The sequence below is a fragment of the Drosophila teissieri genome, chromosome 2L (assembly GCF_016746235.2).
Source record: "Drosophila teissieri strain GT53w chromosome 2L, Prin_Dtei_1.1, whole genome shotgun sequence".
In the NCBI taxonomy this organism is placed as follows: domain Eukaryota; kingdom Metazoa; phylum Arthropoda; class Insecta; order Diptera; family Drosophilidae; genus Drosophila; species Drosophila teissieri.
The window spans coordinates 12,198,365-12,211,639 of record NC_053029.1 but is presented as its reverse complement, the minus strand read 5'-3'; the positions used below and the strand labels follow the sequence as shown (position 1 = coordinate 12,211,639).

The window sequence follows — 13,275 nt, the reverse complement described above, 5'->3', positions numbered from 1 at the left end:
AAAAGGTAAGAAGACATTCCCAGAAAATCAAGCATAATTAAATATTAATAAGGCTTACCAATTAAGAGGCCACGTGAAATTTTCAAGTGCGAAATTTTCACATCTATTCATGTCGCCAAATTATCGCATCAAGTGAGAAAGGTAAAAAGCCAACAGAATTTGGCCAAGGACATTGAATGGCGGGGCAGGGGACTAAGTGGCAGAGGGCACTTGCCCCAATAGATGGCAATCCTGGGCGTGTGTATCGTGATTGTTATGCTCCTCGTCTCGCAGATGAAGACGCAGTGCGCATGTGACATAATTGGAGGCGACACGGCCGCTTCGTATGAACAGGTGAGCAGGATACACCTGTCCGTACGTCCGTACGTCCTGCAACCTCACATCCTCACATCCTCCGTCCAATGGATGATTATAATGTACGCGTTGCCTAATTTGAATGGTGCGTGCTGGGCCACCTTTGAAATGCTGTCAGAGACGCTAAATGAAATTAAAGACTGCTGCCCCCGCGTTGGGCTTTCTCATCCCACTTTCTCCTCCTGCGTCACAGATAACAGGGCACTCATGTTTTAAAAATTAAGCAAAATAACGAAATTAGCATAAATAAGCGCCGTTAATAGGATTTCCTTTGTAATTATCAAATTGCCAGGCTGGCACACAACCAAATACAAAAAACGGAACAAGCATTAAATAAAAAATGTAAAATAAATTAAATAAAAAAATTCAGCCCGGCTTTAAGCATTCCTTTGTGGCATAGCGTAAATAAGTGCGCACATTTACACACATGTTGGCACCTGTTTTTTGTTTGTTGATTTCTGTTTTGACGCCTGCTCTTGTTCTGCGGGTAATTTATTGGCCTGCTCGCCGAAATCGATTTCGCATTATTCGCGTACATCAATGCACTGGCTAATTTGCTTAAAAGCATAATTAACACGCCTCACACAGACACACACACACACACACACAAAGCTAGCCACTTTATGGGTGCACGTGAGTCGTAAAAAATCGACAAACACGCGAGGTGCAAAAGACACGCGAAAAACACGCTGCGAAATACAGAGCAAAAATAAAAAAAAACTGTTGTAAATCTGCGCAACGAGTAGACAATGCCAATAACAAAGGTCTGCAGCACACGTCGTATACGTAATGAATATTTCGAATGTTTTGTGTGCCTGTTTTGCGGCGGTTGTGGCATTTTTTAGCGCACATAAAAACTAGCACTTGCATTAAGGTTATATTACCATTTTAAAGTCATTTAGTTTTGTATCCTAAAAGAGCACACCTTTTAATTTATTACAAATAAAAAAATACATAACTGGTTTGGGAAAAAATTAGCACTTAAATAAAGTAATTTTTTTTTAGAATTATTTCTATCTATATTGGAAATAAACTCCAAATCGAAAGGATAATCAAAAACTTATTCTCAAGTAACATTAAGGATTATTATGGAAAGCCGATAAAAATATTTGATTAATAATGAATTTCTGCTTAGCAACCATTTGCATTTAAGTGCCCATCAGCTCACTTCCATTAATTGACATTAATTTAAAAACTTAAGACTTGTCATTTTCGGTGTTCATTTCGCAGCATTTCTGGGTCATAAACTCATTGGTGCCTTCCCTGCCTAACTTTCTCAAATTTCAAACAGCGGATATTACTTTCAATAGCTCTCCTTTGACTTGTTGGCTCTTTATTTCGTTTTTTTCATGGCCAATTAAAAGTGATTAGTTTCGTATTGCGCGTCGTTTATAATACGCATACTGCTCAATGCGAGTTTTGTGTTTTCAAATGGCCAAAAGTACGGAAACCTTTTTGGATTCCGTGGTAATTAATTAGTCGGCCCTTTCAAATTGCCCAGCGGGCCCAGGCATTCGCTTTTCACGAAACTGGAAAAGCTTTTTGGGCAATGCACGTAAGCGTTTACCTATAACTTTATGACTTTACGAGCGGCAAGCGGGAAATGCCGGCAAACGGCGGGAAATGGCGGGAAATGGCAGGCGGGTGTTGGCTGTAAACAAAGTTTTTGTTGGGGCCAAAAACTTTTCTAATTATAATCTACATAACTTAAATTTGCAAATGAGACGCGAGGGCAAAGGCACAAAAGTTTACCGCTGCAAGGGCATGTGAAATTAAATTATGTCTGTGTCTACGCCATGTGTGTTTGTGCTAAACAAAAACCAGCTGTTTGTTTGAAAGAAATGTAAATACGCAGACCCACCATTTAAATTCGAGAGTCAAAAGCAAAGGAGCCAACGAAATTCCAAATTGAAAACATTCACAGTTCAAATGGAATTCTGTAAGCATTTTATTGATTGCTTCATTTAAATACATATATCCGTGCTTGGGAAAGTGTGCGAAGTTCCCATCTTCCTTGGCTACGAGAAGTGCCTACCAACTTTCTGCCTTTATCTTGAAAAATCATCTTATCTTAGCTAGACTTCATATTTTTTGCACCGCTAAGCCGCCTGCCATCTAAATGTGTATTGCTTTTGCGTGCGGTTCTGAGCTACGAAATCTCTGGAAATTCATCACATCACTTCATCATAAAGTTACAAATCAGATTAAAAATGTTTGCAAAAATGTACAAAATTTCCATTTAATTTTGATTTGCTAAAACTAATTAATAGACATATTATTTAGACTAAATATAATTAATATATGTAATCAATGTTTCCTGAAACTCTAAAATAGTGCAGTGATTGTTTCCCTGCTCTGCGTTTTGTTAAGACTTACCCACTACCTATAGCAATATAGACACTTGCATATTAGGATTACCTTACCATTTTAACCAAAGCTTTATGTTTTCTTAGAGAAATTGGTTTTTAAAACACAATTACCGAGCCGCACGAACTGTGTGTGGCAGAAAGCTCTTGGCTTTCTTTTTCCAAACACCCTTGGGCATATTTTAGAGGCTCATGTGACAAATTGCGGCAGCACGTGTATCGCATGCTCATTTCTGGAATATGCCAGGTCCTTTTCTTGCTGATACGAGTATCTTCAAGTTGTACACACGCTGACAAATCCAATTCATTCTTGCCGCCTTACGTGGCGTATACGTAATGGGCCAGCAACTAAAGGTAATGTGATGGGTGCTACCTGCCATCCACTGCCACTCTGATTCCATGTTTATGCATGTAGACTCCTCAAATTGGCTAGCACTTCAGTCATTTCCAGCTGCCTCGTTATTTTTTCCTTACCTCTCCAATGCTTTCCATTTTAGTTTTTCATTTTCCGATTTCGCTCGACGGTCCATCAAGTGGAAGGCAATCGAAAATGTGCGCTTCGCAACAAAATGCTCAATGTTCAGCAAGAAATGGCCGGACTTCACTTGGCCGGAATGATATTGTTGCATCGCAGCCATGGCAGGGGCATCTGCATCGGCAACGGCTCGGCATCGACATCATCCAGCATCCAACAACTGGCAACAATTACGCGCGCCTTAATTGCCCCACATATACACATACACACACACAAACACACACGCATACACACTCGTTAACAGAAGGATGCTGGAAAAACGGCAACAATAACAAGCAACATACCGGGGCGGATTGGGCTGGGCATCGGACCTGAAATCAAAATCATTGGTGTGAAAATAAACTAATTGAAGAAAAATTTCATTTGCAACACCGGCTGAAACAAGAACAGCGGCATCGGCAGCAGCAACCGTTACAGCACCACTCGAGGTACCGCATCTTGTTGCATTTGACCCGGGGTCAAGTTGCAGCCAGGCCACGGCACACACACACACAGGCGGGGCCACATTCTCGCGCCGGAACAGGAGACACCGGAGCAGCGGGATGGGCGCGGAGACGGATTCGGATACGGATACGGAGAGGGGGACAGGAGCAGGGATCATCAGGGACACAAGGGACACCAGGGAGGACGTACCAACGTGTGCTTATTTATCAGATGAACCAATCCCCAGCAGCCGAACACTGGCCACAGCAATTATGTGGCAAGCGAATTTCGCTGGAACATTTTAATCCCCTTGAAGTGGAGTTTGGTCTCCGTTTCATTGGAATATTTACACAAATGCAGTTAATTCAATTAAAGTCATGTTGTAGTTACGCTTTTGGTTTTATGTTTCTATATAAAGTAATTACCATTATTTAGATTGCTTTACACAGAAAATGTACTTAAAAATATTAAGAAATTAACAAAAGGCTTGAGCTAAAAAATATAATTGAGCTAAATCACAAATCGAATCTTTCTATGATTAAGGATTATTTTCAAAATATGAATAGATGACAGGAAAATTATACAGATGACAATAGATTAAAAATTAAATTGTATTAAAAAGTATATTTAACTAAAGTTAAATACTGGAAAATATTCTCCTTCGCAGTCCTACGCGTCCACTGTGCAAGCTGAAAAGTTCTTAATGCCTGGCTCACTTCGGTGGACTGTCCATGTCGGGGCAATATTTTCAGGGAGTTGCCAGCCGCCTGGCTAACTATCGAAATGAATGCATGAAAAACTACGCAACGGTAATGTGCAGTTGCCATGCAGCAGTGTGGCAACAGCAGCAGGAAAGCAGCAGGACAGCAGCAGCAACGGCAGCAGATGTGGCTGATGGAGCCGCCCTGAGTTGTATGCTACACTTTTTGCACAGCGCACTCGATGGCGATGGTGATGGCGAGTGCGTGTGAGTGGGCGTGGCACATATCCTTGAATGTTTATTTGCCGCTACCCACTGGCTGCTGGCGGCTTACGCGCTTCCAATGCTGTTGCAAATGCCAATGTTGCTGCTGTTGCTGCCGCGCAGTTGCCAGCAGCAACAGTTGCGTGTAGATAGATGGACGAGCGACTGGCTGACCGTAGATATTGCCGCTTGTTTGCGCGCGCAAAAAGGCAACAAAAGCTGCAAAACAAAAAAGAATCATATATATGAAACACAGTCGGCTTTTGCCGTATGCGCTTTCAAATGTTTCCCCTAATTGGCAGACAGTTGATTGTTTTTCAAGTGCAAATTCATCGCTTGAATTACGGTGATTATTGAAACGAATCAATGGTCTATATTGGCTTCATTTTTATTGAGTGCATTCGAGAACATGGGAGCATTCATTGAAAACCTAACGTAGATGATGGCCATGTAAAGGCACTTCATAAGTGCGAACCTGCTAAAGCGCAACATTTAAACATGGAATAAATAGAAATATAAGTTAAACAACTAAGGAAATTTAATATATTATTTAATCCTATATTTAACCAGAGTGGAGCGCAAACTCGGACTTCTGTTTTCATGTTTACTCCAAATAATTTGCGTAAAATGAATTTGAGAGGTGATTGGATGTTAGTTAATTGTGCATAGATTATAGATTATTTAGATTATAGCTTCGATTTCATTCCAATTATTTGCACTCAAGTTTCAGCAAATGCTATCATAATATGCTTTCAATTAAAACGAGCTACTAAGCACTGAAATACCATTTCTTGCACTTTATCCAGCCAGATCGTGCTTAAATTGAATATCCTAGACTTTAGCAGGCAGTTTTCCCATTTGTTGTAGCCTAGTCACAAATCAAATCTTTGATTCCCACGCTCGATAAGCAGGAGGAGCAACTGCCGGGGCAGAACTAATTTCTCCAACGCTGCGGTCTGAGTTATGGGGCTTAAATTGGGCAGCCCCAAGCCCCGGACCACAAAATTTGCATCGCCCCCTGGCGCCGCCGTCTCCTCCGCCCATCTAGTCTATAGCTTTTCGCTTCTGGAAGTGTGGAGGCATCTACATAAATGTGGCTTTTCATTAAAATCTAAAAGCATAAATCTAAAAAGTGAAACCAACAATGCCAGAGCAGACACAGGCGGACATCTGCGGTGTGCACCACCCCAGCTGCCTTCCTCGATTTCACAGGATCTGTGAGCTGACTGTTTTATGCCTTTGTTCCTTCCTCTCTGAATCTGGATATATATATGTGTATATCTCTGTGTGTGTGCGTGGGCTTGGGGTGTGTGCGTTGGGAAAACTAATTGAATTTTGAAATTCAAGCCGAAATTAAAAAATTACAAACAGCCGGCCGCATTCGGCAATCGCCAGCCGAAATAAACTGTAAAACGGAAATGTATTCGGCAGGTGGAAATTGAAACTGATTGAATTGTAAAGTGAAGCATAAAATGCTTTGGCTCCGTTGTTTTTGCCTACAGCTGTTGGCACTCCAACCAACTGGCCACAAGCCCAAAGATTTTCCACAGTTGTTTTTATTTTTGTATAATTTATGGTTTTCGATTTTAATTTGCGCACTTAGCCGCTTATTTTATGGGAGTTTTCTTTCTTATTTTTTGCATATTTCGACGCGCCTTCTGTGTTTTGTCACAATGAGGGAATGATTTAGAGCGAGAGTTGATTTAGGAATTTAACAGGTGTGATTCGTTTCCTCTTCACTTTTCCCATCTATTGATTGGGGGTAGAATTTAATATTAGATTTATAATAAATAAACACATCAAGTTGTAACGATTCAATAATAAAGATAAAGAGCAGAAACCTTAATTTAAAAGCCTCAAAAATCTTAGATAAGATTATAAATTTAAGCATCATTTAGTTTCCTATTTATACACTTGTTAAATCTATAGCTGCCCTCGTTGGAAGACCCAAAACATATGCATTATGATTAGCGAGCGTAATTGAAGTTTAACTGCGCGTGTAATAAAAGCGATTTTTGGCCATTTGCAACGCATTAAAACCATAAATAATACCAGCCGAAAGTGTGAAAATAAAGACACGCGATATGTTGGTTTCCTCGAATGGCCGCGCCCATTTCTCCAAAGAAATGCGAAATCATTTCTCAAAACACGAAGAAATACGCCACAATTTTTGATGAGTTGAGGATTTGGGGCACGCGAAATGGGCGCGAGAAGATGTACGAAATGTACGAAATGCGATACAGTGGCACAGCATTAAGGACGTGCTGGCATTAGCAAACCTAGACCGACTTATATGGGCTTGCACCGATGTGTCGGTGTGGCAAATGTGGCTGTGCTGTAGACCGCAAACAAACGACGGCGACTTATTCATTGCGCTTGCCATTAAGGTGGCTCTCGTTGCCATTTGGCCGTGCCCACCGCCCACTTCCACACCCACTCCCAGAGCCATCGCCACCGCCCTTTCCTCTCCAGGGTGATATATAACACGCTCATAATTGGTCATAAATCTGACAAACGTAATTTGTCATCACTCAAGCAGCTAGCGAACCGGGGCCAACGTCACCCCAATCTTTCTCAGCATAAAAATGCGAAGAACCGAGCCAACTACCACGTACCTGGTGTTTTATCGAAGTCCTTGTGTTCTCAGAAAATAATAACACTTGGTATATATTTTATAATAGATAATGCAAGGGGACATTACTTAAGAAAAGCTAAGTGGTCTTACACCAATACTTCAATAATTAATTCAAAATAAATAATTTGTAGATAACAAAATTCAGAATTAAAATGTTCTCAAGGCATGGCTCACTATTTTAAACCTAAACTTCTTATTTATTATTTTCGGGATTACAAACCGGATATACTTCAAATGTTCAGGTATCGAAGTCGCCATGGTTTCCCCGGCTTATGGCCACTTCCTTCATGGCTTCAGCTCAGTTGGACGACTTGGTCATGCGACAAGTATACTGAAGTGGCAAAATGAAAAAGGGAGCTTGACACAAAATGTCAGCTGGATATTTTTTATTACACAATCACAACACACACACACACTTACACCTACACATACACATACACATCCACACTCGTTCTGGCACCTTCGAATATGCCCAGAAGCTGACTATGCTTTTGTTTTAGTTTCCGCCCGACACCCACACACACACAGACAAACAATATTTTGGGGCACTCCACACATAAGCCACAAAGTAGTTACTTTTTATACTCCTCACCCGCACGCACACTTACTCATAATCGGGCTAGGGCTTGGCCCAAAATCTCTGATTGTTTTGCCCCAAAAACCTCTCCGAAGCTCGTAAATATTTTACCAGTTTGGAACGGTTGCGACTCTCGAAACTAATTTCAGCTCTTATGGATGACATACGACGCACTTCTCGGTGCTCCTTCGACATCTACATTTCGTTATAAATGACTTTTAAAGGGCCTAAACGTTGTAAATGGTCTAAGTGCGTGTTTCTGGTCACAACATCGTCATCAGCATTGAGTTTAAACGGACGGCAGCAATCAATAGGCCATGATAATTTATGGCGATTATGCTGGCCAACTGCGGAGAAAGTTGTCCAAGAATATGACTTAATATAAAACGTGGATTTTGATGAGAAATCTTTGTTCCGAAAATATTTACATTACTTATTGGGAAACTTAAGTTCATTTATTTGGTAATAACTTTTGATGTCTTCCTTAAGAAATATCGAGATGGAGGTGGATATTTATGGGTGATACGGTTAAATATGCTAATTAAACGCGAAAATGGTAGTAGCGATTTTGTTTATAAAAGCTAAATGTTAGTGCTTTTGTAATCTATCATTTTTGTGCCATAACCTGCAGACTTAATGATCAAACAATTGCCACATATTATAACTAATCATTGTTTTTAGATTTATAAAGATTAGCCAAGGAAAGTATCCAATCGTAGTGAGTCATCCACTGGAGTATCACATAAAAAACAGCCAACATTAAGAGATAGAATAACAAGGATATACGAAACTCATATCCACTGAAGGAAATGTGAAGCAGACTAGTGGTCAGGATTAAAAATATAAAATGAATGGCCGTTTCCGTTGAAGATGTTACAATTATCTAAAGTAGGAAAGTCATGACAGTTCACAGAAAAAATAAGTAATCTACTCACACTGCATTTGGGGTTGTAGCATCCTTGGTAGAAGAGGAGTGGAAATGCCAAGAAGATCGCATAAGTGACCAAGCTCAGCACAACGCCATAGGTGGCATCCCACATCTTCCTCTGCTGCAGGCACCTCACAACAATGGATTCACTGAACATCTCACCCACTCCGAAGTACATCAATGCCGTCATGTCAGGCATGACGTCGAACTGCGTACTTATGTATTGATATATTATATTCTCCATCTCTCGACTTAGAAAGTTGATGGACACCGAGCTGATGATTAATCCAAGCAGTGCAAAAATCCAAATATTATCGGGTCTCCTCAGAGAATGAGTGGAGATAAAGGTCAGGATGCTAAGCGTCCAGCAGGTCAGGAGCAACATTAACCAGCTGACAGCTTTGAAGCCATGTGGCATGCACATGATTGGCAGGATAACCAATCCCAGGCAGCTTGTGTACTTGTTCCAGCCAATCAGAATGCGATCTTTGGATAAAACCGGGATGAAATTAGATAATACAAAGTAGGCCGGCACCTGCAGATAATGAAAGTTTAAGCTCATGTATAAGTGATTACTTTTCGAGTGTTATATACCATTGAAATCTTATATATCACATTTGAATCAGCCATATTCGCATATCCGTTCACCGCCTTCATCCAAATTTCACGCCTGGAAAAAGCTCTTTGCTTCTGGTATTTGCCCAGAATCTCATCACCGCTGTCCATTTCCCCAAAGTTTTCCTGAGTTTGTTTACGTTTCACCACGCTTCGTTGAAAAGATGTATGCGACACGACAAAGATCACCAGTAAAACCATCAAAAAAGTGTACAAAAACACAGTGACCCGAAACTTAATCAAATATAAGTCCGCAGCTACACGGGGAACATTGTATGACTTTTTGACTACGATATACAAGTAGATCATTCCAGTCAAATTAAAAGTCATGCTGGACCAAAAAGTAACTCCGTCCACTCGATATCCCTGCATACAAATAACCATAAATCCAATCAAAATATAGCGCATTATGTCGCCCATAATTTTGGCAAACTGCAACGGACTCAGGTTTAGTTTTCGAGAATCGCATATTTCCCAGAAACTGTTGTAGTATGACACGAAAAATGTGGGCCCAAACAATAGAAAACTAGATCCAAACATTGTCATGGGTGCAAACTCAATGAGCGTCGCTAAATTTGGCACGAAACTGAAAAGAGCTTAAACTAAATTGAGAAGGAGACGTGATTATCTGTTTTACCCACAAATATTTAGTCACCATGAAAAGCAGGCTTAAGTGCACTATCAGTAGGAGAGCACTTATAAATCCATAAATTGATATCGTTGGTAGCTTAAACACGCAGAAGAATATTTCTAAGTAGTTAATAAGGTAGACAAACGAGCCACAACTCAGTGTACTCCTGGCCAGGCTACAAGTCTCATTGGCACCTCTAAACGACTCCTTTGGCAGTGAACAGCGATTCTGAAATGAAGTTGCATTAAATATTTTTCAAATTTTCCACACATTAGGTACTTGCCACGGCTGAGAGGTCCACAAACGCCATAACTACAATTCTATACTCAGTTGCTATGAAGTAGGATTTTTTGAACTGGCTGCATTAGCTTGCTTTGTTAGTGCATCTTGATAAATACTTTATAATATGTTTATAGTTCTTATTTCCAAATCATGTATTATAATGTAGGCTAAACATTTCCAACAGCATGATGGTTTCCAATGGCCTATGGTCCTCAAGGTGCACATGCAAATGCATAGCCTTTGAAATGGGTCAACATAAGGTTCATGTGCGATCGTCGTCATCATCATCATCATCGCCAACGTGACGAGCCCCAAGTACGCCGTGCCGTATATCTCTGTATCTTTTTATCTTTTGTGATCGCCCAGAACACAACAAGATTTGACTAAGAATTCCAATTCCTGCCGTAATGGATCTTGATGCGACACATTTGGCAAATTGCCGTTGCCTCCGCAGCATGCATCAGCATTGGCCGAGAACATGATATTCAGCTTTCTGGGCTCCAAAAGAAAATCCGAGAACTTTGCGAGCTCGTCTCAATTAGCGGCAATTGAATTATTACACGGCGACACTCATTCAATTTTCAGTGATAGGGGCTCAGCCCCACGGGCAAGTGTTGTCACAATTCTGATAGACGAATGCGACGTGCCTGGATTTAGGTACTACAAAAACACCTTACTATTTTGCATTACCGTAGTCTGATCCTAAAAATAATATAGCTCTACATGCTAACAGAAAATAAATATTACAATTTCTTACAGCTTGTTTTTAAAAATACATTTTTAAGAAGATAAACAGAAAAAAAAACGTATCAGATGGAACTAGTTTAAAAGTTATCCAATCAACAAATTTAAATTATTAAAACTTATTTGAGTTGACAAATTACTATTAAATTTAAAATAATAAAAAATAAGTTTTAAAAATTGTTTAATTAATTTCTGTTTATTATGCTACTATATGCCAATATACCCTTGCTGCACATTGTAGCGCATCATTCACGCATTCGCCACTTTCCTCGGATAAACGGTTCGCAGTTGGGCCGTCTGCCTCCAGTTCGTCCGCAAAACTCGATCCGTTGAGATCATTTCGAAATCATCGCAGCCAAGATGAAATCCTGGTACCTGGCACTCAGCCTGCTGCTCCTCGCCGCCTCCACATTTCAGCCCTCCGACGCCCGAGGCGGTAGGGGGCGTGGCGGTGGCTCGTTTGGCGGTCTCTTCGGCGGCTGGCGCAAGTACAAGAAGCCCTCGTCGTCGGGCAATGGGCGGCGGGTGCTGAGCGGGTCGCCAGTTCACACGGCCATGACGATGCCAAAACCGCCTCCGCCGGCGCCACCAAAGATGCCCATGACGCCCCCCAAGCAGCAGATCCCCAGCTATCCGCGCCAGCAGATGCCACCTGGCTATGGCTTCGGATCGTATCCGGGCCAAGGCAGCGGCACGTACTACTCCAATGCTCAATCCTTGCCAGCGGGAGCGGTGTACTACGCCCAACCGCCCGTCGGAATGCATCGAGGAATGGGTGAGTACCTGCATAAAAAATATTACATAATAAATACTAATTGATAGAAGACTTAACCAATTACTAAATTAAAGACACCATATGGCTCAATAGTTAGATAGTCAACTTCCTTACCTATAGAAAACTGTCCACTGTCCCGATTTCAACACATCCCGCTCGAAAACTTTACCTTTTCTCTAATTTTTTTAACCCGTACAGGAACGGGAGATTTCCTCACCGGAATGCTGGCGGGTCACATGATGAACAACGTTCTGTTTGGCCACCGACACCATACGTACCATAGAAATCCGGCGGAGAGCCAGTCGTCGCCCCAGGGAACTGGTCGACAGATCATCATCGTCAACAATGGTCAGCAGGAGGGAGTTTTGCACAATGAAACGACTATTTCGGGAGAAGCCTCCGCCGTAGTTCCTCCCGAAAATCCGCTCCCGGAGGAGGAGGATGTGGAGGGGCAGGGCGAGGGAGAGGGTGACAGCGCACCTGGTTCCAGTGAGGAGTCCACGGAATTGGAGGCGACTCCGCAACCCCTTCCAGATGGTGGCATCATTTGCTTTCCCGTCATGCTAAACGAAACGGATCCCGACAATTCCGAGGTGGTGCGAGAAGTGGAACGGGTCGCCTGCTTTCCAGCACCGCCCCACAGTCCGGAAAATTTCCAACCCACCATAACCACTGAGCCACCCATCGTTGCCGGCGATATTGTTGTTAGAGCAGATGATGGTTCGGAAGGCGGTGGAGCTGATGATGTCAGCCACGCAGGTGGTACTCCCATCGACGTGGCCAACTTGGTAGCTGCAAGCGATGTGGAAGTCGAAACGGATTCTATTTAACTACTTTAAGGATAAAATCTAAGTGAAATAAAGCTAACTAAACATTTAAACTTGGTTGGTATCCGGTTGTGTAAGGGCTGTTAGTAGTCGGGAAAAATTAACAGAAAAATTAAAGAACACATTAAATGGCTAAAAAGTTTAATTTTTTCTCAAACTAATGTTTTGTACATTTTAAGCAGTTTTTAAAGGACTTGTTTGTCGTGAGCACACAAGCAGTTGACGCAAGTCCGTAGACACCAAAATAGAACGCACGTCAGAAAGTCCTTTGTGCTTCATCGGAATGTTGACATTTGTCAAAGGTCCTGTCCCGCTATAAAAGCACACTGGAAAAAATAATATAACCTTTGTAGGATGAAGCTATATAACTATAAAAGTGTTGTTTAGTTCAAATAAGGTAGTTACGCAATGAGAATGGAAGCTTTTATCTCATAAACTAATCAAAGAGAACTTGCTTTTTTAAATTTGGAAAAACCTTTAAATCAAAACCAAAGAATATTTATTAAAGTCTATCTGTCACGCATCAGTTAAAAAGGTCGGCCTGTTTTTTTCCATAAAAACAACATCCCCATTTAAAGTAGTAGTAATGGGTATTACCCAAACAAAAAACAAAGCGACA

The 13,275-nt window shown here is 41.4% G+C and overlaps 3 protein-coding genes across 4 annotated transcripts; 1 reads left to right on the top strand and 2 right to left on the bottom strand.

Moving 5' to 3' along the window:
• Window positions 1-4,489: 4,489 nt before the first annotated feature.
• Window positions 4,490-6,067, bottom strand: LOC122626586. Of its 2 annotated transcripts, XR_006326715.1 has the most exons (3): window positions 5,786-6,067; window positions 5,428-5,725; window positions 4,490-4,861 (listed from the first exon to the last, which is right to left on the bottom strand). XR_006326715.1 is itself a non-coding variant. In XM_043806903.1 (2 exons), the coding sequence occupies exon 2, from the start codon at window positions 5,684-5,686 to the stop codon at window positions 5,522-5,524; it is 165 nt and encodes a 54-aa protein (XP_043662838.1). In that variant the 5' UTR covers window positions 5,687-5,725; window positions 5,786-6,067; the 3' UTR covers window positions 5,289-5,521. The 2 variants fall into 2 exon arrangements, 1 of the variants encoding a protein (XP_043662838.1); XM_043806903.1 differs by lacking the exon at window positions 4,490-4,861 and having other exon boundaries at window positions 5,289-5,725.
• A 2,223-nt stretch (window positions 6,068-8,290) lies between these two features.
• Window positions 8,291-10,366, bottom strand: LOC122626360. Its single transcript, XM_043806595.1, has 5 exons — window positions 10,312-10,366; window positions 10,039-10,256; window positions 9,377-9,983; window positions 8,790-9,317; window positions 8,291-8,737 (listed from the first exon to the last, which is right to left on the bottom strand). The coding sequence occupies exons 1-5, from the start codon at window positions 10,336-10,338 to the stop codon at window positions 8,519-8,521; spliced, it is 1,599 nt and encodes a 532-aa protein (XP_043662530.1). The 5' UTR covers window positions 10,339-10,366; the 3' UTR covers window positions 8,291-8,518.
• Window positions 10,367-11,335: 969 nt separating this feature from the next.
• On the top strand, window positions 11,336-12,713 carry LOC122626244. The gene is made up of 2 exons (XM_043806432.1): window positions 11,336-11,829; window positions 12,028-12,713. The coding sequence occupies exons 1-2, from the start codon at window positions 11,415-11,417 to the stop codon at window positions 12,657-12,659; spliced, it is 1,047 nt and encodes a 348-aa protein (XP_043662367.1). The 5' UTR covers window positions 11,336-11,414; the 3' UTR covers window positions 12,660-12,713.
• Window positions 12,714-13,275: the final 562 nt, after the last annotated feature.